Source organism: Dama dama, chromosome 23 (assembly GCF_033118175.1).
Source record: "Dama dama isolate Ldn47 chromosome 23, ASM3311817v1, whole genome shotgun sequence".
NCBI classification, from domain to species: Eukaryota; Metazoa; Chordata; class Mammalia; order Artiodactyla; family Cervidae; genus Dama; species Dama dama.
In genome coordinates, this window is record NC_083703.1 from 67,719,919 (window position 1) to 67,747,576 (window position 27,658).

The 27,658-nt window shown below is 49.5% G+C and overlaps 1 protein-coding gene across 2 annotated transcripts in view; it reads left to right on the plus strand.

The window, feature by feature from the left end:
- Positions 1–27,658, plus strand: part of PPP1R16B (protein phosphatase 1 regulatory subunit 16B) — a 109,053-nt gene that overhangs the window by 63,663 nt on the left and 17,732 nt on the right. For both annotated transcript variants that reach the window (XM_061127274.1, XM_061127275.1), the window contains exons 3-4: positions 22,128–22,198; positions 27,002–27,147. In XM_061127274.1, the coding sequence (XP_060983257.1) occupies positions 22,128–22,198; positions 27,002–27,147 (217 nt within the window). The remainder of the gene's footprint in view (positions 1–22,127; positions 22,199–27,001; positions 27,148–27,658) is intronic.

Consider the following 27,658-nt stretch of genomic DNA (forward strand, 5'->3'; position numbering starts at 1 on the left):
GTTGGAGGGTTCTCATTCTGCTACATCCTCACCAGTACTTGTTACTGTCTGCTTTTTGATTATAGCTGCCCTGGTGGGCGTGAAGTGTGAGATTAGTTTTGCTTGTTCTAGAACATCATGCAAATGGATGTTGGAATCCATTGCATGGAATCCATGGAATCACAGACTAGACTCTTGGGCATGAGACTTCTTTCTCTCAGCTTGTACATGAGGAGACCCGACATGCATGGTTTGAGTGCCTGAAATTTCCTGTGGTGATCCATGGAGTTTCTTAAAAGGGAAGATAAGGTTCTTTAACTCAAAGGTGGCAATTCACTCCCCTACAGTGAAATTCCTTGCTAGGAAGGAATAGGTGCTTTGCAAAAGAGAAAAGGACTGTGATGTATTTAGCGATGTCAGTCAGGGGCATTCTCTCCAAGGAGGTGACCTTTAGGAGACCTGAAGGATAAGAAGCAGCCAGCCATGTGGAAAGATCAAGGTTGAGCCAGAAGGGAGCATTTGAGACAGAAATAACAGCATAAGGGCTTCCCTGGTGGGACAGTGAGTAAGAATGCGCCCACCGATGCAGGGGACATGAGTTTAGCCCTGATCCAGGAAGATTCCACTTGCCGCAGAGCAACTGAGTCCATGCACCCCAACCACGGAGCCCGCACGCCTAGAGCCTGTGTTCTGCAACAAAGAGTAAGCCCCTGCTCTCTGCAACTAGAGAAAGCCTGTGTGCAGCCACAGAAACCCAGTGCAATCAAAGATAAATAAATACTTTTAAAAAAGAAATAATCGCATAAGCCAGAGCCCTGGGGAAGGGAAAGCCTCTAGTGGTTCAGTGCGAGGTTGGGAAGGGTGTGGAAGCAGTAGGAAAGCCTGAGGAAGCTTATGGCTGGCTGCAGGGTCATGCTGCAGCGGCTATGACCTCGTGTGCGCTGCGAGTGGGTCCCAGGACATGAAAGGCTGTGCCCCATGCCAGCCTTCTTGCTGCCTTCTCAGCTCCAAGGGGCAGCTCCTCTGAGGTACTGTGGCTCCTCCCAGTGTCTTGCAGCCTCTCCAGTTGGAGGGCTGAGGGGTGGGAAGTGGGGAGGGGTGCAGTCAGAGGCAGCTAAGTCTGAGATTCTGGAACCTGTTACACCCACAGTGATTCTTGCCCAGGGCCCAGAGCAGGCTCAGAAGCCCGGGTCTCACTGACCCATGTGCCCTCTCATCTTCCCAGACTCGTGGTGGCCGGTCAGGGTGATCGAGGTGCAGTGCATGGCTCTGCCCACCTGGTGCCCTCACCTCCCTGGAGAACTTGGCATTAAAACTCAAAGCCCAGATTCTCGTGGAGTGTCCAGAACAAAGTGTACTGTACGCAGAGTCCTGGCCCGGGGATGTGAGGGCACCTGAGCCCCGAATGCAAAAGGAAAGCTGACCCTGGCCCCAAGCTTGAACATTCTCTGGCATTGCCCTTCTTTGGGATTGGAATGAAAACTGACCTTTTCCAGTCCTGTGGCCACTGCTGAGTTTTCCAAATTTGCTGACATATTGAGTGCAGCACTTTAACAGCATCATCTTTTTTAGGATTTTAAATAACTCTGCTGGAATTCTGTCACCTCCACTAGCTTTGTTCATCGTAGTGCTTCCTAAGGTCCACTTGAATTCGCGCTCTAGGATGTCTGTCTGGCTCTAGATGAGTGACCATACCATGGTGGTTATCTGGGTCATTAAGACCTTTTTTGTATAGCTCAAGGATATCTTTGGAATATGGCTTCTTTTGAAATGAAATGGGAAAACTACACCCAGACAAGCAGGTATGGGAATTAAAGAGGAGAGGAGCTCCCCCAGAGTCACCTGTGAGTCAGTCTGCATTCAGAGCGTTGATTTATTCATTCAGCAAACAGTGTTGGCACTTACTTTGTGCTAAGTCTTAGGGTGAGAGTCAAGAGTAGATGTCGAATAAATGTTTGTGAAAAGGAGGACAGAGGAGAAGGGGAGGGGAGGGAGAAATCAAGGAAAGAAGGAAGGATGAATGGATGGACAGATGGACAGAAATGCCCTCACAGAGTCTGTAGTCCTGAAACTGTTATTTACAACCAGCACAGTGCTGGTCAAAAAAAAAAAAAAAAAAAAGTGAACCACATACTTAATTTCAAATGTTCTCGTAGCACCTTCAAGTAGAAAAGAAACAGGTAAAATTAATTTGTATACTTTCTTTAACTCAATCTATTCTTTCACCGTATAATCAATGCAAAAAATTACTGAGACATGTGTTTTCCCATCTTTTTTATTTTTTATTTTTTTGGTACGAAATCTTTCCAATCTGGTGTGCATGTTACACTCACAGTGCAAATATTTTAGTCTGGGTTGTGCACACCTCAAGTGCTCCATGGGCCACCGTGAGGGGTGACAGGTGGGTGGAGGTGCACACTGCCTCCTGAGGGCACTTAATTCAGGCTCAAGGAGGGTGGTGCGTTCAGCCACATATTTGTCGATTCATTTCACGTGTGCCTTGTGATTGTTGAGCCTCTCCTGCACTGGTGTGAGGGCGGGGTGAGGATCTGGCTGGTGGGAGGAAGGGAAGAATATTCCAGACTGAGGGCAGGGCAGATTGCAGGCTTGAGGAGAGCAGAGCTGATGTCTGCCTTGTTCACAGCTCTGCGCTCACACTTGGCAAGGAGTTGGTAGCCAGAGAATGTTCGTGGAGCTGGGTGGAGCTGGGAGGAAGAGAAACTGGGTGTTTCCGGAACACGGGAGACACGGGAAGGAATGGGGAGACGGGAGATGGAGCGTCAGGATCACTGGAGGCAAGTGTGAAGCCGCTGAGCGCCGGGGCTTCCCCCAGAACTCCTGATTGAGTTTATCTGAGGTGGAGCCATAGGATCTGCGCTTCTCGCAAATTCCCAGGTGCTGCTGCCACCAGTGGGACCCCACAGTGAGAATCACTGGGCTGGCTCCTGACAGTGTGGAGGCCATGGGCAGCTGTGAGAGGTGTTTTTTTTTTTTGAGCAGGACAGAAGCACATTCAGGTCTGTGACTCAGGAAACTGTGTGTGGCCGCTGTCTCCTCTCCCGCCTCCCTCCAGCCAGATCGTGGGTAGCCTCAGCCCAGGAAGGTGCCTCAACACCCGCTCCCATCCTCACACAACAGGGAAGATGCGGTTGTGCCTCCAGAACAAGATAGAGACCCAGGTGACGTCTGACGTGTTTCCAGCCCTGTGGGCGGAAATAGAAACTCTTAGTCAGCTGTAGAGTTTACTGAAGAATTTCCCTGGTTAACAGAAATTTGACTGACTGGGAGGGGAGAGGGCTCAGGTTCTAGGGCACCTTGGAAGCCTGGGCCATGTGGTTCCCGCTCAGGGCCTCTCATGAGGTTGTAGTCAGCATGTCACCCAGATGCCTGTCATCTGAGGGCTTGACCGGGGCTCGAGACTCTGATTCCACAATGGCTCCAACGTGGCTGTTGGCAGGACGCCTCAGCATCTCATGATGAGGTCTTTCCAAGCCTGACTAAGTTGTCCTCACAGCATGGCAGCTCCTTCTCCAGAGAGAGTAGCCCAGGGAGCAAGATGGAACCTGCAATGTCTGCTGTGACCCAACTTCGCAGGCACATGCCCTCCTATGATGACACACATCAGTCAGTCCTGTTCAGTGTTCAAGGCACCTGCACAAGTGTGGGGATTTTGGAGGAAGCCATGTGTCTTGGGGACTGGATGCCACAGCCAGAATGCCCTTGGCTCCCCCTCGTGTCAGCCCACAAGATCTCCACGGGTGCCCCCACCTGGAGCCACCATTTGGTGGCTTGAAGACTGGGCTCCGCATTCCCGTGGGATATGACTGTTCAGAAGGGGCAGAGCCAACTAGCTAAATAGTCCTCCTCCTATTATTATAACAACAGTAATAATCTACTCGGGAGCTTTCCTGGTGGCTTAGACCACCAGGGAAGAATCTGCCTGCAATGAAGGAGACCCGGGTTTGATCCCTGGGGGAGATCCCTGGGTCAGGAAGATTCCCCTGGAGAAGGGAATGGCAACCCACTCCAGTATTCTTGCCTGGAGAATTCCATGGACAGAGGAGCCTGGTGGGCTATAGTCCATGGGGTCGCAAAGTATAGGATACAACTGAGCAACACACACACACACACACAGAGACACACACACACTAATCTACTCCATAATCTCTCGCTCAGATAGCCTCATGAGGTTATAACTCCTCTTTTACAGACGGGGAAAACAGGCTCAGATAGAGGCGGTGACATCCCTGAGGTCAGATCACTGGGAAATGGGGTCTGCATTCTTAGCTGCTCCACCTGTGTTTTCATGGCAGGGGCAAAGCTTAGGTAGATTTCCTGTCCCTCAGTGGTACATTTTCGTGGTCTCTGTCCAGGGTGGGAGTGAAGGTAGTGAAGGACAGCCCTTTTATCCATCTGGCTCAGAGCCTGGTTCTGGGTGTGGTGGCAGAACAGGAAATAGGAATAATGCTCTGAGCTGCAGAATTCCCAGCTCTTGGAACCTGGGATCAGATCTAGCTCTGAGGCATGAAACCAACATGGCAGAACAAGCCCAGAGTTCAAGTGTGGGGCTACTGGAGTCTCTTATCAGATGAGCGGCTTGGGCAAGTTAATGAAATTCATTGTGCCTCGGTATCACCATTTGTACAATATTAATAGCATCTATCAGAGAGGCTGTCTCCCTCCTGCCCAGGCCAGTGGTAGGGCTTCAGTGAGCTAACTCTTGCACAGTGCTAGGCACACAGTAAGTGCCAGTGAGTATGAATACCTGTTAATCACTGGCTTGTTAGACACTGATGTAGCTGCTCTCTGTTCCCATATGGCTGAGTCCCGGGGACTGGAGGGTTGACGCCAGTGTCTGTTTGTCTATTGCTGGCAACATCAGCAAATAATCCCCAGGTCCTGACCACATTCTCAGCAAACGACTCCCAAGTCCTATACTTCACTCTGCCTCCAGCAGCTGTGCTGGTCCTTCCCCAGCCAGGCCTTGCTATGAGCAGTGGATTCTAGAAGCTCTGGAAAACCTGCAGACTCACTCCCCTCCTGGCCCAGCCAGCTCCTCTCGATAAGAGAGTGGATTTTTCCATTTCCTGCAGCAGAAATGCTCTGTTGCCACCCCCCCACCCCGACCCCAGCCCATCCAGCCACCCTGGTTTCTGCTCCTGAGCGGGCAGAAGATGGGGATCTCGACGTCACAGGAGGCAGTGCGGCAGGAGGGGAGAGTCCTAGGACCTGGCAGTCCTGGGGCAGGTGGGCCTGATGGCGGGCAGCATCCGTGCTAGGACTCAGGCATCTCTGTTCTGATGCGACAAGGGAGACAGTCTGTATCAGAAGCGACAAAACCGAACACCAGCAAATCAAACCCCTCAGCCGGCAAACAGGAAACAGGGTCTGGATAAAAATACCATCTTTTTTGCAGCTGCAGCCTCCACCATGCAGGTTTCAGAAGGTCACGCTCTTGACAGGAAATGCTTTTGGGGCTGGGGGTGGTGAGATGGTGGGGAAACGAGGTGAGTGAACAGCTGGCTCTTGGGGGCTCGTGCCCCCTTCATTTCTTGGCAGGTGAAGACATTGAGCCTAATCTGCTCATGCCCCTCCTGGCCATGACCCCATGGTCCACCTTGGACATTCATTAATTTCTTCCTCTTCTACCTGAGACTTTTATCGTGAGAATTAAACGACTGTGGTTTTCAACATGCTTTGTTAGCGGAAAAGCACGGCGCCAGAGATCAGCAAACTTTCTTTCTGCAAAGGGCCAGATAAGAAATATTGTAGGTTCTGTGGGTGGTACAGTCTGTTACTACAGAGAAAGCAGCCATAGACAGTATACCAATATATAGAGTGTGTGTTTCAATTGCATTTCACTTATTGACACTGATATTTGACTATCATGTAATTTTCATGTCACAAAATATTATTCCTCTTTGATTTTTCCCCCACTATTAAAAAAGTACAGAAAGCATTCTTAACATAGAAGCAATTCATAGTAGTAAGATTTGGCCATTGGACCATAGTTTGCCTTCTTTGCGATACCAACAAAGGGGTTATTATTATTGTTGGTTGCTATTTAACTTCCTACCCAACTTAAGAATCCTGGCTTCAGCAGTTCCTTCATGGGGTCAACCAGCTTGAGACCTCATTTCTGCCTTAGAAACTCTTAGCAGGAATATATTTCTTACCATTTGGCTACCATTTTGTGTGTGGATTTTGTTTTATAGTGAAAATAGAAAATCCTGATTATAAAGGTAATCTATACATAGTTTTAAATGTTTGGAAAATTCTGGCAACCATAAAATAAGAGTCACTGATAGCCACAGTTAATATCTTGATTTTTATTTCCAATGAGACGTGTGTTTCTGTGTGGACACAATGTGGTTTTTCCTTTCCAGTTGAGATTGCATTGAATGTATAGTTTTGTTTTTTTGTTTTTCCATTCTGTGTTACATATCAAGCATTTTTCTATGTCATTAAATATTCCTCTAAGGTACCAGCTGTGGAATATTCCATTATATGGATGTTCCGTATTTTATCTAAGCTGTCTCAAATTGTTTAAACATTTGGGTTGCTTCCAATATTTATCATTTTTAATTAGTGTATATAAACAAGGCTGTTGTAAACATCTTTGTCAATACGTCTTTGTCCCTCACCCCCTACCTGATCATTTCTTTAGGGTGTGTATGTGCTGAAGATTCCTGGGAGAAATTGTGGTTTTGACTTCTTTACTGACAATTTGTGTTGCACTGAATTTTGCTTTACCGATTATGATTTCAAAAGGTTTCCTAACTGATAACAACTTCCCTTTCCCCCCGTCACCGCTAGCCCCAGACAACCACTGATCTGTTTTTTGTTTATGATTTCCTTTTGAAGTATTAAAAAAAAATCATCCTGAAGTTGATTGCCTCCTCTTCTTGCCCTGAATTCTATTCTGCATCCCATTGGTATCACCACCCCCGCTTTCCCTGTGTTTGCGTTTGCTGGTTTTATATTTGAGCATCCCTTTATTTTCAGACTGTTATTTTGTTGAGCTGTATCTCTGGTTAGCAGCACATAATCAAACATTTTTCTTTTTGGCAATGAAATCTTCATGGCTTTATAGGGAGAATAAATGATTTTGTTTATTGTTGTAAGATGTTTACATTTTGGTCATCTTATTTCAGGCTTTGTGGCATTTATGTTTCTATGTTATTTCTTTCATTTTGTGACTTTCATGAATACCATATTTTTTTTTTTGCATTTATCTTTTCCATTGATCTGGAATATATAAACCCTGATGTTAATTTCCCTGGTGGTTACCTTTAAAATGTTCAAAACTCTTGTATAATTTCCTTGGCCAGACAGGCAGAAGGAAGCCCAGACTGGGATTTGTTCCCATCCTGTGTAACTCTGTGTTGAGGGAAGAAAGCAAGACCTAGCATCTTTAAGAGAAAATGTAGGAGCTGGGCAGACAGGCATAGCGGGTGGTATGCGACAGCAGAGGAAGCCAGATGGAAGGTTCAAAGTGGACAGTTGGGAGCTGGAGGAATTTCCCCCTTCATAGGCAGTTTGTTTTCTCTACCTAAATATTGATAGGAGTGGATTTTGTTTTTGGTTATATTTGGGTGAGGATCTTTTATCACCAGTTATGCCAGAACCACCAGAGTTGTACCTGGAATTGCCCAGACCAGAATTGAGTTCCCTGGTGGCTCAGTGGTAAAGAATCTAATCTGCCTGCAGTGCAGCTGCTACAGGAAATTTGGGTTCTATCTCTGGATCAGGAAGATGCCCTGGAGCAGGAAACAGCAACCCGCTCCAGTATTCTTGCCTGGAGAAATCGTGGACAGAGGAGCCTGGTGGACTACCGGCGACTTAGCATACACACTCAGTTAATTAGCTAAGTAAGCTTGGGCAAATCAGTTTTCTTTTGAATCAGCTGATAATAGCACCTAAGTTATTGGGTTGTCGTGGAAATGAACTGGGATGAGACATTTAATGTCTCTGCATGGTGCCTCACACGTGAAAAAATATTCAACAAATGATTGTATTATGATGGTTGTTAAGCCATTTTAGTGTTTATGTGTGTGCAGCTCCCACCTGGAGGACCTGAAATATTTTTATCTATTGCTTGCCTGGAGATATGAAATAATTGGGCCATTTAAAAAAAAATTGAGGAAAGAGAAGCGGAAGAGAAGTGAGGTGAGAGAGACGGGGTTGGGGGAGCAACAGGGATTCAAGAAGCAGCAGCGGTGCGGGGCATCTGGGGAGAGAGCGGAAGTGGGAGCAAAGCGAATACCTTGGAGAGTTCCCGGGCGGCCAGGCTCTGCGGGGCAGAAGGGAGATCAGGTTCTTGGGTCTGCAGGGGGAGGTGCTTCGAGAATTCTGGAAGGAAAATTAGTGAAAAACGGGGACCTGGTACAGGTGAAGTCTGATGTGTTCATGAGTGCAATGGGGATGTTCAGATCGTGCTTCTGGACCAACAGTGACCTTGCCTTGAGTCCCTGGGATAAAGTGCGGCCGGTGTGTGGGTGGGGAGGGGCGTGGCAAGATGCCTATAACAGAGGGAGCTGACCGACGTGGGAGAGACGTACAGGTACACCGGCACCGTCTCTGCAGCTTTGGTGGAGAGACCTTGCAGACCCACGTCCTCTCCACATCGGATGAGTTAGTTCTCCCTCCCTTGGAGGAAATCTAGTACATAAATATCTGCTTCTGCATAATGAAGTGATTCCTCTCCCGCCCCCACACTTTCAGAAAGACTATGCATTTTTCCAGAGGATTGGCTGTAGCTTATTTTGTACATCGGCTTCCCTGGTTTCTTTTTATTTGTTTGCTTATTCACGTCGTCTTTCTTCTTTCGAACAGTTGTAGTTTCACAGCAAAACGGAGGGAGGTACAGAGATTTTCCATACACCCCCCACCCCCGGTGCCACAGGTTATTATCAACAACACCCACCAGAGTGGTACATGTGTTACCATTGAGGAACTTACACTGATAACGTCATAGTCATCCAAAGACCATAGTTTCCGTTAGGGTTCTCTCTTGTGTTGTACCTTCTATAGGTTTGGACAAATGTATATAATGACATGTGTCCATCCTTAAGATATCATTCAGAATATTTTCAGTGCCCCTCCCCCAAATCCTCTGTTCTCTGCCTCTTCAAGCCTCCCCCCTCCCCAACTCCTGGTAACTAACAACCGATCATTTTAATATCTCCAAGTTTTTTTCCCCCAGAATGTCATATAGTTAGAATCATATAGTATGTAGCCTTTCCCTTTCACTTAGTAATATGCATTTTTAAAAAAATTTATAACATGAACTTTATTTTTTTTCAATTCCAAATTGTTTTTTTTTTCATTTATTTTTATTAGTTGGAGGCTAATTACTTTACAATATTGTAGTGGTTTTTGCCGTACATTGACATGAATCAGCCATGGATTTACATGTGGTCCCTATCCCGATCCCCCCTCCCGCCTCCCTCCCCATCCCATCTCTCTGGGTCTTCCCAGTGCACCAGCCCTGAGCACTTGTCTCATGCATCCAACCTGGGCTGGTGGTCTGTTTGACCCTTGATAGTATACATGTTTCAATGCTGTTCTCTCAGATCATCCCACCCTCGCCTTCTCCCACAGAGTCCCAAAGTCTGTTCTGTACATCTGTGTCTCTTTCTGTTTTGCATATAGGGTTATCATTACCATCTTTTTAAATTCCATATATATGCGTTAGTATACTGTATTGGTCTTTATCTTTCTGGCTTACTTCACTCTGTATAATGGGCTCCAGTTTCAACCATCTCATTAGAACTGATTCAAATGAATTCTTTTTAATGGCTGAGTAATATTCCATTGTGTGTATGTACCATAGCTTCCTTATCCATTTGTCTGCTGATGGGCATCTAGGTTGCTTCCATGTCCTGGTAATTATAAACAGTGCTGCGATGAACATTGGGGTGCACGTGTCTCTTTCAGATCATTTCTTTTTAACACTGCATAATATTCCATTGTCTGCATGTCTCACAGTTTACCACTTGCCTACTGAGGGACATCTTGGTTACTTCCCAGTTTTGGTAATGATGAATAAAGCTTCTATAAGTGCCTGTATGCAGGTTTCTGTGTGGACATATTCAGCTCCTTTGGGTAAATACCAAGGAGTGAGATTGTTGGGTTGTGTGGTAAGAGTATGTTTAGTTTTATAAGAAACCACAGAAAGTAGCTATATTATTTTGCATTCCCACCAGCAATGGGTAAGAGTTGTTTATATGTATAAGAGTCTATTTCTGGGCTTTATATACTGTCCCATTGATCTATTTGTTTATTATTTCACCAATACAATGCTGCTTTGATTACTATAGCTTTATACTAAGTCTTGAAGTCCGTTAGTATCAGTCCTCCAACATTATTTCACTCCTTAAATATCTTTTTTAAAGTTTTTAAAAAATTTATTTACTTTTAATTGGAGGATAATTGCTTTACAATATTATGTTGGTTTCTGTTGTACATTAACATGAAGCAACCAATGTGTACATATGTCCCTTCCCTCTTGATATTGTGTTTACTATTCTGGGTCTTTGGCCTCTCCATGTAAACATTAGAATCAGTTCAATATTCATAACGTGATTTGCTGTGTTTTTGATTAGGATTGTATTGATTCTTTAGCTCAAATTGGGAAGAACTGACTTGTTGATAGTATGAAGTCTCCCTATCCATGAAAATAGAATGTCTCTCATTTTATTGAATTTTTCTTTGATTTCATCTGAGTTTTGTAGTTTTCCCTCACATAGATCTTGTTCTTATTTTGTTAAATTTCCCTGGTCACTTTAGTTTTATTTTCTTTAGAAGAAGACCAGAGCTTTTATTTGTTCATTCTCTCAATGAATATTTATTGAATTTTTACTCTAGGTGCTGGATATCCCAGATAAAAAGTCAGGCAAGATTTTCCCACAAGGAGCTTATAGTCTGAAGCGTCTGAAATAATTTTCCTGGCACCCTCCTAATGCTAGATACAAGTTACATATTTCCAGAGGCATCTGGATAGTTGACATGAGTCTCAGTCAACAACTGCCCAGCTCAGCCATGTGCCCTGGGCATGGGGGTTCTAGAAGGGAGAAAATTAGAGCTTCATCCTTGGTGCTCTTGTCCTCATGGTCATTCGGGTATCAGAGATGCTAAGAGAGAAACTGGCTTCTTTGTTTAGGCCAAGGGATGAAGATTTTGAGACGGAAAAGTCTCTGGGCCAGCTTGGGAGCATTGATTGGAGGACAAAGCATGAAATAACCCAAGAGAGATGCTCTGGCCAGTTCTGAGGCTTGGTTAGATGCCAGGCAGGCTCCTCTGACTCCTGTAACCATCACATATTGACCAGGAACCTATGTCACGATGGCTATAAAGTTTATGGTTCCTACTTCTCCATTCCTCCAGAGTGGATAGTCTAATGAAGACACAGACAGATTCATACACAACTACATTATGGTGTTAAGTGTTCTTGTGGAGGGAACAGAAAACCCCTGAGAAGGGTACCTGGCCCAGCCTGGGGTGACTTCATGGAGGAAGCGACATGTAAGCTGAGACATTTACACAGACACCTGGTTAAGGTTTAACTCTGGTGGTCCAGTGGCTATGACTCTGTGCTCCCAATGCAGGGACCCAGGTTCAATCCCTGGTCATGGATCCGCACCCCCCCACATGCTGCAACTAAAAGTTTGCATGCTGCAACTATAATGATCCCACACGCCGCTATGCAGATCCAAGATCCCATGTGACACAGCCAAATAAATAAATAATAATAAAGTAAGAATTAGCCAGGTTAAGTGAAGGCAGAGGAAGATAGAGGGAATAGCACTTGAGAAGGCCCACAGATGCCAGAGAGGGACAGAGTGGGGTTTGGGTGGTCCTGAAAGGGTCCATGGTGGTAAGGATGGATGAGGCCAAGAGAGGTGGGCAGAAACCAGATCACTTAGGGTCCGAGTGGCCAGTGGCCTCCTCCTTCCTCCCCTTTCCATTAAGTAAGGATCGAATACCTACTGTGTGCCTGGTACTGTCCTTAGCACGTGGGTACAGCAGTGAGCCGGACAGGTGCTGTACTGACCTCTCAGAACTCCCAGGCTGGTACGGAGATGAGTTTATAGCGTGATGCTCCAGGCCACTGTAGACCCCTTTGCTCTCCTTTTAAAAGGGAGATATCAAGACTTCCCTGGTGGTCCAGTGTTTAAGAATCCTCCTTGCAATGCAAAGCACGGAGATTTGATTCCTGGTGGGAGGACTGAGATCCCACATGCCACGAGGCAACTAAGCTCACGTGGTGCAGTGAAGACCCAGCACAGCCAAAAAAAAAAAATTCCCTCTTTAAAGTGTGCAATTTGTGGTCTTTATTACGTTCACATTCAAGGTTGTATAACAGTCAAGATTGTATAACAATTACCACCATCTATTAATAGTTCCAGAAAAGTTTCACCAAAAGGACACTCTGTACTCCTAAACAGTCATTCCTCATTCCCTGCTCCCTTTAGCTCCTAACAACCACTGATCTACTTTCTATCTAACTCTAATAGTGTTACCTATTCGGGTCATTTCCTGTAAATGGAATTACACAATATGTGATCTGTCTTTACTGGCCTATTTCACTTAGCATGATGTTTTCAAGAAACATCCATGGTGTAGCCGGTGTCAGCACTTTGTTCCTCTTTATGGCTACATAATATTCCATGGTATGACCATACCACGTTTTTTTTATCCATTTCTCCACTGATGAACATTTGGCTTGTTTCCACTCTGGGGCTATTGTAAATAATGTAAATGAACATCGAGATACTAGTTTTTGTGTGGACATATATGTTCATTCCTCTTGGGTCTATAGCTCAGAGTGGAATCGCTGGGTTATATGGTAAATCTATATTTATATTTGGAGAAACTGCCAGTTTCCCCACAGCAGCTGCCCTGTTTTACATTTCCACCAGCAGCGTGTGAGGGTTCCATGTCCCCACATCCTCACCAACACTGGTTATTGTCCTGCCTCCTCCTCTTCTCACATGGACCCTGGAGGGGGGCTTCCCGGGGAAGAACAAGGGCTGGCTCCTTGGGCCTGGGCCTGGGACTGTGACTTTGAGGGAAATCCAGGTCTTCCTTGCCCATCCTTCACCATGGCTGAGTCATGGCCTGGGATTCTGGGGTGAACTTCCTGCCGCTGGGATGGGAGGCACCAGCCCCTGCAGAAGCCACCATTAGATTTGACTCCACCCCCGGCCCAAGGCGGCTGGGCTCCCGTGGAAGCAGCTATTTCTGGCTCTTTCTGCTCTGAGGAGGAGCAGTGGTGGGCGGAAAGGTTGAAGTTGCTCAGTGGAACGACTTGGGAAGTGCAGTGCGCTGAGGACCCAGGACATCCTTGACTTGGGAGGAGAGGCAAGAGACTGCTTCCTGAGAGTGCTGGCCCTTCAGGCAGGGTCAGAGCAGCATGCTGGGCCCCCTGCAGCCCTGCCAGCCTGCTGTGAGGGGGAGGCAGAGGGGGAAGGGGGGCCCAAGGATCTGGTTTGACCAGACTGCAGGTGCTGGATCCCATGAGACTGAGCAATGCAGACCTGGGACGTGAGAAAGGAAAGGAAGTGTGACCAGTGGAGGTGGTGCAGCCTAGTGGGTGGGGTGCAGCAGCTGGAGGCAGGCCCTGAGGATGCCTGGGGTGGGGCGCATGTGTGAGAATGCATTAGGGGAGGGGTAGGGCCTGCCAGGAATGAAGATGCAGGAGGAAGACCAACAGAGGAAGTGGTGGGGCTCAGGGTGCGCCCCAGAGTCCGCACTCCTCTGCCATGGGACCTCGGGCTAAGTGTTAACCTCCCGCCCCACAGTCCTCACCTGCAAACTGCTCTAAAGAGAAGGTTTGGGGATGACCGTTAGTGACCATTGGCTTATTATCAGGTACTGAATGCTGAACTCTTGCTACCAACCTTGACCTTTCCTCTAGCTTTTTGTCAGCTCTGTGGCTCTCTTCACGCTCATATCTGCATCCATCTTACACATCTCTTGGCTGCCCACCTTCCCTTCCCCAGGTCCTTGTTTGGCCTGATTTTAGCAAAATGCTTAAGTGGCCTTTGGAGACAGTCAGAACCTGGGAGTTAAAATCCTAGCTCTGCCATTCCTAGACACATGCCCCTGGGCAAGTCATTTTCACGTGCTCAAGCCTGAGCCTCGGTTTTCCCACCTGTAAACTGGGGTGATAATGGCAGGCAGTTAATTGATAATAGCTGGTCATTGGTCCTCATAAGTGGATTAATGGAGCTGATAGATATAAATGGAGGACTAATGAGTTTGACAGACATAAAGCACCTAAGTGCCTGTAACACAGTCGATGCTGAATTATAGAAAAAACACCCAATGTGTAGGGTAGACAGAGTGAGGACTGAGATCCGGGGCAGCAGGGTCATGAAGGGTGTCTGGTACCTGGCCTGGGAGTGGGCTGCTGGTAAATTGCCAGGTCTGGCTGCACCGCCCCTGGAGGCTCAAGGAGGGGCATCTGCTGTTGCGTGTCTGCGAAATCCACGCGTGTTGCTTTTCAGTCCTGAGTCACACTCTTCGTGTTGTGTCTGTGGGACTGTGCATGTGTCCCCAGTGGGAGACCATGTCCCACTGTCCCATGGCCCCTGGAATGAGGAGCTGGAACAAGGATCTCTGTGGACCACCAGAGCAGTCCTCTCTCCTCTCATTCCTTCCTACCTTTGCTCCTTCACACGACTGAAGATCGTTTAAAATTTTAATAAAAATTGTACATATGTACGGTGTACAACATGACGTTTATCTATCTTTATATATAGAGAGAAAAACGGTTAGTACAGTTAAGCTAATTAAGACATCCATCCCCTCGATCTCTTGCTCTCTTTAGTCGCCAAGTCCTGTCCAACTCTTGTGACCCCATGGCCTGTAACCTGCCAGGCTCCTCTGTCCATGGGATTCTCCAGGCAAGAATGCTGGAGTGGATGGCCATTTCCTTCTCCAATCTCCTCGCATAGGTTACATTTTTTTGGAGGTATTGGCCAGATGATACATAGTTGCTGTTATGTAGGAGGACTACATCTAGAGCTCTAGTGTGCGGCATGATGATTATAGCTAATAACCATGCCGTACTCAGTACTAGAAATTTACTAAGACAGTAGATTTCAGGTGTTCTCACTACAATGGATATTTCTTGAGCCCCTTCTCTGAGCCAGGCTCCATGCTGGACACTGGGGATACCAGTCATTGGGGGTTCCCTGCCCTCATGGAGTCTAAAAAAAGCTAAACAAATAGCTATATAATTAATGTATGCTCACTAATGATCCTGTAAGTATCGGTTGCAATAGGCACTATTGCAAAACAGAAATGCGAACGTGCAGGATACTATGGGAGAGAATAACTCAGGCAACTTGACTGAGATTGGGGTGATCTCAGAAGGCCCCTTGGAAGAGGTGACATTTCAGCTGGAATCGGAAGGATAAAGAGGAGTTTGCTGGCGCAAGTTAGGGAAGAAAGAGGGTTCCAGGTGCAGAAAACTCTGTGTAAAGGCCTTGAGGAGCTCACTTTTTGTCTTGCTTTAAGAAATGGAAGAAGCCAGTGTGACTGAATTGGTGAGGGATTCAGGGAGGAGGTGCGGGTGGGATAAAGTGGGGGTGGAAAGGGGCAGAAACTAGATCATGCAGCGCCTAGGAGGCAGTGGGAGGATGAGGCTTCGTTGCTGGGTGCTGGGCAGGAAAGGAAGCGAGATAGAAAGGGAGGAGGGCCTGGTGAGTGGGTGTCCCATGAACATGATTGTGGAAGTCATGTGGCCAGGCGGCAGCAGCTCAGCCCCAGGGCGCCCCCGGCAGACGTAGATTGTCCAAGGTCCATCTCCATCTAGTGGGCAGATGCCTCTTGCCTTACTGTCCCTCACATCCCAGGACAGGAGCCACACCTGTGGTTGCCTGTTACTGACCAGCCCGAGGTCAGGCAGTCTGCTCGATGGGGCGGAATGGGTCAGGTGGCAAAGAAAACACAAGCTTGTCAGCAGTGATTTCTCCCTACAAAGGCAGCCACCACCAGCTTCCTGCCGAGATGGGCCGGTTCAGCCTTGCTCGCTACAGCTGGAGACAGAGGGGAGCAGATGGCCCTGCTTGGCCCAGATTCCAGCCAGATTGCCAGGGAGGTGTGGGCGGAGCGACGGGGTTGGTGCCAGGCGCAGGAATACATGAGGGGAGGGCGGGAGCCACCTCTTTGCCATCTCAGTGGGGTCTCGCCTGTAGGGGGGGTGGATGGCGGGGACATTGGCTGTGGCCTTACTTGTGGTCCTTGAACCAGCAGATGCTCAGAGCCCCCTGGAGAGAGACGGTCCTTGTCTTTTAAGACCAGGTCAGGGGCTCTTGAGAAATGCAGGATCTCCAGCACCCAGCACAGAGTAGGACCAAGCAGGAACTCAGTGTTTTTGTTTTTGTTTTTAATATAAATGATAGTAGTAGCTCTCAGGGGTTGTCTTACTTCACCCTCATGGCATCCCCACAAAGGAGATGCTGTTGTGATCCCCATTTTACAGATGAGAACACTGAGGCACAGAGAAGAGGAATAACTTACCTAAGTCACAGCTGAACAAATGCGTGGAGGACTGTTGGATCATGGGGACAAACTGATGGGCAAGCCTGGTGTTGGGGCTGTGGGGGCAGGGAGCAGATCTGAAGGTGGGTGACCAGGAGAAGTGGTGGGTGTGCCCAGCTGGAGAGGAGCGCTTGCCCTTCTTGTCTTTGTCCTTTCTGAACCCCCACCAGCCCCTCAGATCCCCCTAAGCCAGCTACCTCTATTGTGCCAGGTGCTCAGAGAGCAAGAGAAGAGCCTCGAGAGCTAGGGATATAGGATGGCTAGGTCCAGTTGAGCAGGCTGCACACTGCACAACTTCAGAGCAAGCCATTCCCATAGACTCTGATGAAAACAGCAAGCTGGTAGCCCTGTAGGCAAGACCACACCATGCAGGACTGTGAAGACCAGGGTCAGCAAGTCTTTTCTGTAAAAGGCCAGATATTAAGAGTAAATATTTTAGGTTGTCTGGGCCATATGTCTCTGCTGTAACTAATCAACTCTGGTGTTGTAGGGTAAAAGCAGTCACAGGCAATACGTAAATGAATGAGTGCAGATGTGTGCCAAGAAATTTTCATTTATCGAAACAGGCTGCCTGCCAGATACAGCCTATGGGCCATAGTTTGCTGACCCAGTGAAGGCCAAGGAAGAATTCTGAACTCTGTTCTTTTTATGTATAATTTTATTTATGTATTTATTTAGGCTGTGCCGGGCCTTTGTTGCTGCACGGGCTTTTCTCTAGCTGTGGCGAGCAGCGCCTACTCTCTAGCTTTGGTGTGCGGGCTTCTCCTTGCTGTGGCTTCTCTTGTGGCGCACGGGCTCTAGGGCACCCAGGCTTCAGTAGCTGCAGCTCCTGGGCTGTGGAGCACAGGCTCTATTGCTCCATGGCCTGTGGGATCTTCCTGGACCAGGGGTCGAAACTGTGTCTCCTGCGTTGGCAGGCAGATTCTTTACCACCGGGCCCCCAGGGAAGCCCTGAACTCTAGTCTAAGAGCAGTATGGAACAGGAGAGAGTTTTAAGTAGGGAGTGAAAGGAAGCAACTTTGTCTTTAACTTGGCCCTTGAGATGTCTCTCCATGCCCCCTGGGGGCTGCAGTGTTTCTGCTGTCCTGGCTGTAGGTCTCTGAGCCCCTCTGTCTGCCAGAAGAGGCTTGGCCTGGGACTCAAGGGCCTCCGATGCTTACAGAGTGGAGGTCACTCTGCCCATGCTCCCATCCCCCTCCTCCCCACACCAGCATTTAGCCCAGCTCTGAATACTCCAGCACTGCTGGTCGCCATGCCTGGCCCCGGGGGCAGAAAAGAGCAGCCTTGTGGTCAAGAGTCTGGGCTTAGAAATCAGAGGTTCTGATTTCCTCTACTCCGTCTCGTGTGGCGGTGAGCTGTACTTCCCTGAGCCCCTGTCTCCATTTCTCCATAGGAGGAATGATTAGACACGGACCCATGAAACAAAGCAGTTGTGCATCGACCCAGGTGCAATGAGGGGCTCAGTAACAAGACAGTGTTGATACAGGAATAGAGGAATTGGTTTTTTAACATTAAAAATGTATTTATTTATTTATGGCTGCACTGGGTCTTCGTTGCTGCGAGAGGGCTTTCTCTGGTTGCGACGAGCAGGTGCTACTCTCTAGTTGCGGTGTGCGGGCTTCTCCTTGCGGTGGCTTCTCTCGTTGCAGAGCACAGGCTCTAAAGCTGTGGGCTCGGTAGTGGTGGCACACGAGCTCAGTCGCCCTGCGGCATGTGGAATTTTCCCAGACCAGGGAATCAAACTGTGTCCCCTGCATTGGCAGGGCAGATTCCTAACCACTGGACCACCAGGGAAGTCCAGAAAAATCATTTTGCTATTGAACCCCAGAGGCAGGAAAGCCTGGCTAGGTCCTGGATGGTGGAGTCTTTGCTCCAGTGGGTTGTGTCCAGAACCAGGCTCCCAGCTAAAGTACAAGTAGAACCAAGAGGGGGACCTTGGGTCATGACTATCGACGGCTCCTTAGAGACGGAGATGACTTGTCCCACCTCTTGGGCTGAAAATAACTGCCGACATTGGAGTAATTATATGCCTTAGGTTCCCACGTCGCACAGAGAACACCCCAATAATTACCGCACACAAAGACTGCTTTTGGCAGCTGACGCTTAAATTCTGCCTCAAAGAGCGTCTCCCGGACCGGAAGCCTAGTTCACCAGCCACCCCCAAAGGATTTGAACCCTGGCCTAATGGGAGCAGAACCTTCTGTGATGCCCAGAGACGCGGTGGTCACTTCTCTTCCAAAGGCCAGCTGTCAGACCCAGGGCACCCCTGTGGCCTGTGGACAGGCTGGGCCACAGTGATCAGTGGCTTTGCCATAGTGTTCTCAACGTGGCCTTGAGGTTGAGACCAGTACTGTGCATCCTGGTAGGAGGTCCCTGTGGGCAGCGCTGAATACTCCAGATGTGAGCCATCCGGGTCAGCCCTGCAGGGTGGTCTTCTGTGCTGAGAGATGGATAAGCTGTGTCCTTGGACTGAGGTAGGAGGCCACCAAGTAAGTCAGGGTCCTGGAAGGGTTGTTGAGGATTTACTGTGTGCCAGACCTCAGCAGTGAGTGCCAGGTCCCAGCAGACAGACCCAAAGCCCATCATAATTACCCAAATAGTTATGTAATTATGGTTGTGATAAGGGTATATATGAGATGTATAGATGCTGTGGGTGTGCAGAACGGGGGAGTGCCTTCATCTGGGAAGTTTTAGCTGAGATGTGAAGGATGAGGAGTGAGACAGGTGTGTGTGTGTGTGTGTGTGTGTGTGTGTGTGTGTGTTAAGAGATGGAATGCATGGCTCTGGGTGGATGGATGATTGGTGGATGGGTGGATGACTGGATGGGTGAATGGATGAGGGTGGGTGGATAGATGGTGGATGGGTGGGTGGATGGGTGGATGAATGGATGTCGGTGGGTGGATGGATGGATGGATGGATGGTGGATGGGTGGGTGGATGACTGGATGGGTGAATGGATGAGGGTGGGTGGATAGATGGTGGATGGGTGGGTGGATGGGTGGATGAATGGATGCCGGTGGGTGGATGGATGGATGGTGGATGGGTGGGTGGATGACTGGATGGGTGAATGGATGAGGGTGGGTGGATAGATGGTGGATGGGTGGGTGGATGGGTGGATGAATGGATGCAGGTAGGTGGATGGGTGGATGAATGGGTGAGGCTAGATGGATGGATGCATGCATGCGTGGATGACTAAGTTGTCCAGGTAATGGAAACAGGCAGTGCAAAATTTAGAGATCAAAGGAAATTTGGTGACTCTGTAGCTGACAAAAGACCAATGTGGAAGGTGTTTGGAGTTTAAGAAATGAGGCTGGAGAGGCAGGTAGGTTGGGAGTACTGCATACAGCTGAGCGAACTCCTCTGCCCTAAGGGGGTGCCATTCTCACAGGCCACAGTGTGAATGAGTGGTCCCGCTGGAACTGTGTGAGATGGAGGCCTGCAGACAGGGCACACATCAGGTGGACCTTCTGCACCATTGTCAGGGTTTTGCACTTGTTTCCAGAGCAGTAGGGAGCCACGGGAGGGTCTGAGCAGTTGGTAATGCAGATAATTTCCACGTGTAATGCCCCAAAACAGCTCTGTCCAATAGAACTTTTTGTGAAGATGGGAAATGTTCTGTTTGTGCACTTTCTAATATGGTAGCCACCTGTAGTTGTTGGGGGCTTCCCTGGTGGCTCAGACGGTAAAGAATCTGCCTGCAACGTGGGAGACCTGGGTTCGATCCTTAGGTCGGGAAGATGCCCTGGAGTAGGAAATGGCAACCCACTCCAGTATTCTTGCCTGGAGAATTCCACAGACAGAGGAGCCTGGCAGGCTACAGTCCGTGGAGTTGCAAAAGAGTCGGACCCGACTGAGCAACTAACATTTTTGCTTTGTAGTTGTTGAGTCCTTAAAATGTGTCCAGAGTGACTGAGGGAAGTGAATTTCGAATTTTTGCAAGTTAACGTTTGAAAAACCCCAAGAGCTCGCTGTGGCCAGTGGTTCCCTAGTGGACAGGGCAGTTCCAGAGGACCTGAGTGTAAACCATATATAAGCCCCTTGTCCCCCTGACCCCCAGCAGCATCTGGGGCAAGTCTGTGGGAGATGTCACCTCTTGCCAGGAAGTTGGGTGGAGACCTCAGCCTCCCCCTCGCAGGGACCTCTGGTCACACTCAGGCCAAGGGTGCTGCTGGGCCTGTGGTTCCTGGATCTGAGCCTAATGAAGACAGCCCCCATCCCACTGAGGTTCCAGAGACCTCATCTCCCTCTCCTGCACCCTCTGGGTTGCCCAGCGGACATTCAGCCTGCAGAATGGACAACCTGCTCTCTACCCTTCCACAGCTCACTCCAGTTTGTCCCCCCACAGCAGAGGCAAATCGTCTAGGAAACCACAGTGGCCCTGCCCCAGCGTGTGGGTGGTGGCATGGAGACACTGCTCCCAGGGGGCACTAGGGGAGGCGCACTTCGGCTAGTGTTTTGAGCGAGCCAGACTAGGTGGTGTCTCAGATGATAAAAGTATCTGCCTGCAATGAGGGAGACCAGATCCCTGGGTCGAGAAGAACCCCCTGGAGAAGGAATGGCTACCCACTCCAGTATTCTTGCCTGGAGAATCCCATGGACCGAGAAGCCTGGCGGGCTACGGTTCATAGGGTTCATAGGGTCCACGGGGTCCATGGACCGTAGCCCGCCAGGCTTCTCTGTCCATGGGGCCGCAAAGAGTCGGACACAACTTAGACTCACATGGGAGGGGCTCTGAGGGGCCAGGGCCGGCCCGCTCCTGCGTTTGCAGGACCCTGGCCTCTGTCCCCGGCTTTCCCAGCATCATGAGGGCCTCACACATAAGCCAGCTTGTGTAGCCACGTTCCTCCACTGGCTTTGCAGACAGTCACCCTGTGGTCGCCCCTTCAGCCTAGAGGCGCACTTTCTTTGCTGCGTGGTCCACCCTGGGGAAGCTGGATCTGGGGACAAGGCTTGTGCAGGCTCTACATTCGGCCCTGCAGCCGTGTGAACAGGGAAGGGGAAGATGGGTCAGAAGGGAAACCATGGGCTTCATCCCCCTGGCCTCAGGGACACCTCACCCCGTGGGAGTGGCCTGGCTGGATACTGACCAGAGATGGGTAACCTAAAGTGTGGAGGTCTGCGAAGGGTCTTGCAGGGCTGCTGCATTTGCTCATTGGATGTCCGTCTTTCGTTTCCCAAACTCTGAGCCGCACGAGGGCAGAGTCCATGTCTCTTGCTCCTTGGTGTATCTCAACACTCTTCCCCATAATGGCATACAGTAGGTGCTTAATATGTGCATTCTGACTTAATGAATGAACTCACTGATGCTTCCCTGTGCCGTGGTCCAAGTCTCTGAGCAGGTAGACTTGAATGTATTGATGCTAAGAAGTTGTACCAGTATGTGTGTGCTGACCCCGCATCCTTCTCTTTGCACTTGGGTCCAGGATGGGAACTAGGGTTAGAGTGGGTGGGGAAGGATAGAGCAGGGAAGGTAGTAAGGAGTAAATAAGACTGATGGTGTCGGGACCTGGGGAACAGTGGGTCTTACCTGGGTCCCCCGCACCCCTGCACACACCATGTGTGACAAGACAGTCACCTCTTTCCCCTCTGTTGCAGTGCGCTACTTCCTGAAGAATAAGGTCAGCCCTGATTTGTGTAACGAAGATGGACTCACCGCCCTGCACCAGGTAAGGACCCGCTGGGACCCCTGCCTGCCTGCTCCCCACCTGGACACGTGCCCCATCTCCCTGCTTTTTCCTGCCCAGGACCCTCAGGGAGGAGGGGGAGGGGAGCCGCAGCTGCCACTTCTGAAAGGCTCTTGTCTGCCCGGGAGACGAGTGTGTCTGTTACAGACACGCCCATAGAGCCCCGTGCCCACGTGCGTGGCACACACACTGCCTCCGAGGACAGGGAGCCTTTGTCTGCTGCATCCTCGCTGCCTGGCAAAGGGTTTGACACACAAAGCAAGTTTGTTCGGAGCTTGACAGTGTACGAAGCACGTTCGTTCACACCCACCAAGGCATCCGTGCACCCTGGTGACAGCGGTGATTGACAGGTTGTGGGACCTGCCTGAGGTCACAGCGCCCTGGACTCTGGCCAGAACCATGTGCTGTCATAACACACAGCCTCTTTAGGGCAGCGAGATGGGCCCAAGCCCCCCTTGGCTGGGGAGGGGCTTCTCTGGCTGTCATCTCTCATCATCTCACACTGCAGCAGCCCCCTCCCTGGTCCCCAGCATTCAGGCATCCCTGCCCTGATCCATCCTCCATGCTGTGGCTGCAGGGATACCCAGACTCAACATCTGCTGATGTTACTCAGAGCACTCCCATGTCTTCCCATAACACTAAGGGTAAGGAGTACCCCAGTGCCCCTGATGAACCAGCTACGCTGACCGCCAGGCTTCCAGCTGTTTGACTTCTCGGTCCCTTGCACACACTGTCTGCTCCCCATCGCATCTCACCCAGTGTTTAGGTGTGTGCACAGCTCGAATCTGAGAGCTGTGCTGTTATATCTACATCCCCTCCTCTGAGCACCTCTGTCATTCCAGCCATTGAAAGTGAAAGTGAAAGTCTCTCAGTCCTGTCCGACTCTTAACTTTCCAGGCCAGAATACCGGAGTGGATAGCTGTTCTCTTGTCCAGGGGATCTTCCCAACCCAGGGATTGAACCCAGGTCTCCCGCATTGCGGGCAGATTCTTTACCAGCTGAGCCACAAGGGAAGCCCAAGAATACTGGGGTGGGTAGCCGATCCCTTCTCCAGTGGATCTTCCTGACCCAGGAATTGAACTGGGGTCTCCTGCGTTGCAGGCAGAGTCCTTACCAACTGAGCTGTCAGGGAAGCCTTCTAGCCATTAGCGTGGCCATTTAGCGTTGGTCTCTGCTTACCCAAGACTCTGCACTGCACGAGGGCAGAGCTCATCATGTCTCTTTCTCAAAGTGTATCTGCTTTGTCCTCCACCATGTTGGCATACAGTAGGTGCTCAGTATGTGCTTGCTGAGTTAATGAGTGAACACACCGAACCCCCCTGTGCCCTGGCCCAAGTTTCAGAGCAGGTGGACTTGAATGCAGCCTGGCCAGGCTCTGGAACCCTGGGCTGGCGAGACCCTCTCCATCTCCCTCGGAGGGTGGGAAAGGTAGCCACTGCTCTACCCATAAGACCCGGGGGCAAGTCCCCACCCTCAGCCATCAGCTTGGGAGCTCCCCCTGTGTCCTCTTGGCTCCTCTTCCTGCCTCGTAGGGCTTCATGCCTCCACACAGTCTAGCTGTGTGACCTTGGGCAAGTTGCCTAAGCTCTCTGTGCCTCATTTTCCTCAACTCTAAAAGAGGCATAACAAGTACCCATGTCACTGGGTTGTCGTGAAGGTTAAATAAATATACATAAAACCCTATAAGCATCATCTGACACTGTATAAATATTAGATATTATTTATTATTATGGAGGGACTTCCCTGGTGGCTCAGATGGTAAAGAATATGCCCGTGATGCGGGAGACCCAGGTTCAGTCCCTGGGTCGGGAAGATCCCCTGGAGACGGAAATGGCAGCCCACTCCATTATTCTAGCCCAGAGAATTCCATGGACAGAGGAGCCGGGTGGGCTGCAGTCCACGGGGTCACAAAGAGTCAGACACGATTGAATGATTTTCACTCATTATTATGAAAATCTGCCACATGTTCACTTCTTGACAAAACCACTTCACATATGTGAAGCGTGGGTTGATCATCACAAGAACTCTTTGAAATACTATTATCCCCATTTTAGAGCTCAGGAAACTGAGGTGTACCTCAGGGCAGCACCGTCCAATACAACCTTTATGATGATGACATGTTCTGTGTATTGACACTGTCTAGCACCATAGCTTCTAGCCCCACATGGCTACAGAGCCCTGGAAATGTTTTTCTGAGGATTCACTGAGGCAATGCATGGCCAAAAGTTAGCAAAGTGCGTGTCCCTAGTAACTCCTCAAAAAGCATTAGCTCTTATTATTGGCAATGTGACCTGTTATTACTGCTCTTCTGGGGCTGTTGTTATTGTTGTCATTGTCATCATCACTACTGCTCCAGGACAACAGAGGAGCACAGTGACAAGAGCTTCCTATGGATTTTCTGCTCTTGGCAACAGGGAGCCTTCAGAGGTTTTGTAAACTGAGAGCAGCATGGCTGGGTTAGCAAGGAAGCTCTCTCTGGCTGAGGGTGTGTGAAAGCGGAGTGACAGGGAGAAAGAGAGAGATGATGACACCTCGGCCAGGGCAATGGGGATGGGGACAGCTCTCAGGAGATGCGATCCACACCGGGTGATGGATTGAACGTGGGAAATGAGGGGGCGGGAGGAGTCATCCGGTGCCAGGTGCTATGGCCCACCTTGGGGAATGCAGGCGAGGACGCTGCCCCCCTCCGCCACGTACCAGCCCTCACTGCACTCCTGCACCCAGGTGGAGTTTCCCAGCTGCAGACTGGCCCAGCCCCTGGGCTTCTTTCTCACACGACAGCAATTCTATGTGCGTCATCACTCCACCTGTCCACCGCCCTGCCTGTCTTCATATTTCTGCAGCCCCTCGTGGTGGGATCTCTGGCCCTCCTGTCCCCTCACCCCACAGTCTGGGCTGCTCCTGGCTCCTCCTATGGACCAGGCCATCCCAAACTCTTCTGCCAGTGACGGCCTCCCGGGGACCCTCGCCTTTCCAGGCTGCCTCACTCTGGTGCCTTTGGCGCCCTCTGCTGGTGGTGCCACGCCACTGCACAGTTCTCTCGACCACCGGAGGCAGTGCCCTGCTCCACTGGGTCACCCGTGACCTTCCTGTCTGGAGAGGTGCCCCCAGACCTAGCGAACCCCAGGTCAGATGGTGCCAGGTGCATGAAGAGAACCTGGCACCATCTCTGCTCATTTCCTGTATGTTCCATCTGTCCAGGACTGACCCCTCTTTTTTTCTTTTTTAAATCTATATGTATGTATTTAGTATGTATTTGTTATGTATGTATGCATGTATTTATATATTTGGCATGTGTGTGTGATGTGTATGTATGTGGTACGTATACATGTATGTATTTTGGTGTGTATTTATGTGTGTGGTGTGTATGGGTGCATGTATTTGGTATGTATGTAAGTATGTATTTGGGTGCACCAGGTCTTACTTGTGGAATGTGGGATCTTTTAGTTGTGGCATGCGGGACCTGGTTCCCTGACCAGGGAATGAACCCAGGTCCCCTGCATTGGGTGCTCGGAGTCTTAACCTTCGGACCACCAAGGACGTCCCTCTGACCCCTGGTTCTGCAGGGAATGGGGGTGGGGGCTGTGGTGCCGCCCCATCCCCGCACCCCCCTGAGGCCCTGGGCTCCCACAGGTGCCCCCGCTCTTTCTGCTGGCATCCAGTCACTTCTCCCCCGCCCACAGTCACTTCTGTAGGTCAGGCCGCCATCATCTCTTAAATGGGATGATTTTGACATAGTTTCTCGCCCTCCCTCTTCTCCCTCCAGAAGCTTGTGATTGAAGTCTGTTCTCCGCATGCAGCTGGAGGAGGGATTTTTTTAAAAAACAAGTTTGAATTGTGCTGCTCCTCTGAGTATAACTCTGCAGCGTCTCCCATGCACTGAGGGCAGAGCCTTCCCTGGATGGGCAGTTCTGAGCCACAGGTCCGCTGCCCTGTCCCTGCTGGTTTCTCCGGAGGTCATCCGAGATCCTTCCTGCAGCCTGTAAAGTGGCTGCCCGTCTTCTGCCCCCTGTCCTCGCCTCTCCCTGCTCATGGCCCCGGCTTGAGCTCCCTCTGTCCCCTAGGAATCTTTCGCTCTCTCTCCCTGGAGTTTGGGGGCTCCAGTGGCTTTTGGAGCCCAGTATCTCTGTGAGCTGCCTTCTCATTGGGGCTGACCCACGTGTGGACAAGCAGGAGGACAGACATGGCTGTCTCCTCGCAGGAACTCTGTCAGGACCCACTAGAGCCCTCGGGTGGAGCTGTGTTTTTTGGGGGAGGCTTCGTTACTTGGGACTTCCCCAAGAACTAGCTTCTGGGTCAGAAATTCCTAAGTCAGAGGTTTCAAACTATAATCTAGGAGGCCACTGATGGGGCAGGGGGACCTTCTCAACACCCCCACCCCCACACACCCCAGCTTCAGCCTGAACTGCTCTATTTGAATTTATTGGCTATCTAACTTAGAGTTCTCCTTACAGTTTTGTTTGAAGAAAGCCTTCCGAAATTAAAAAGTAAAGGTTTTGAAGCCTTGTTCGAAATTTCGTCCCGTTCCACCAACATTTGGAAAGAATCTTATAGCTGACTTTACTTTTTATATTGTTTTTAATATTTTTATTTTGTGCATTATTAACTTACTTACAAGGAAACAGGCTCAGAAAGGTTAAGTGGCTTGCCTGTGATCACTCAGCATGTACATAATGGAGCTGGATTCAACTGCAGGCAGCTTGGCTCCGTTGTCCTTCTCGGGAACTGGGTGTGCCCTCGTCATGACCTGCCCGGAGCTGACCCCTGCCTGTGTCCGCCTTGCAGTGCTGCATCGACAACTTTGAGGAAATTGTCAAGTTGCTCCTTTCCCACGGTGCCAACGTGAACGCCAAGGACAACGAGCTGTGGACGCCTCTGCATGCCGCGGCCACCTGCGGCCACATTAACCTGGTGAAGATCCTCGTTCAGTAGTACGTGCCCCTCTCTCCCCCAGGAGCAGCCTTCCCTCCGCCTTTGTTTTTTTTTTTTTTTTAATTTATTTACTTATTTTAATTGGAGGCTAATTATTTTACAGTATTGAAGTGGTTTTTCCATACATTGACATGAATCAGCCATGGGTGTGCCTTTGGTGTTTTTCCAGGTTTTTTTTTTTTTTGTGTGTGGCGGGGGAGGACTTTCATCTCTCTTTTTTTCCTGTCTCTTTGGTGCCTATCCCTTTTCTCCCCACATTCCCTTTTCATCCCTGTGTCTGTCTCCTGTTTTCCCTCTCTGTCTTCTTTCCTCCTTGATCTCACGTTGTCTTTTCCCCTGTGTCTCTCTTAATTCACATTTCCTCTCTTTTCATTCCCTTCCTTTCCCCTAATATGATGGTCATAAAATACACAACACAATTTACCATCCTTGCATTCCAGGAATAAATCCCATTTGGTCATGGCATATAATCCTTCTACTGTGCTGCTGAATTTGGTTTGCTTGTATTTT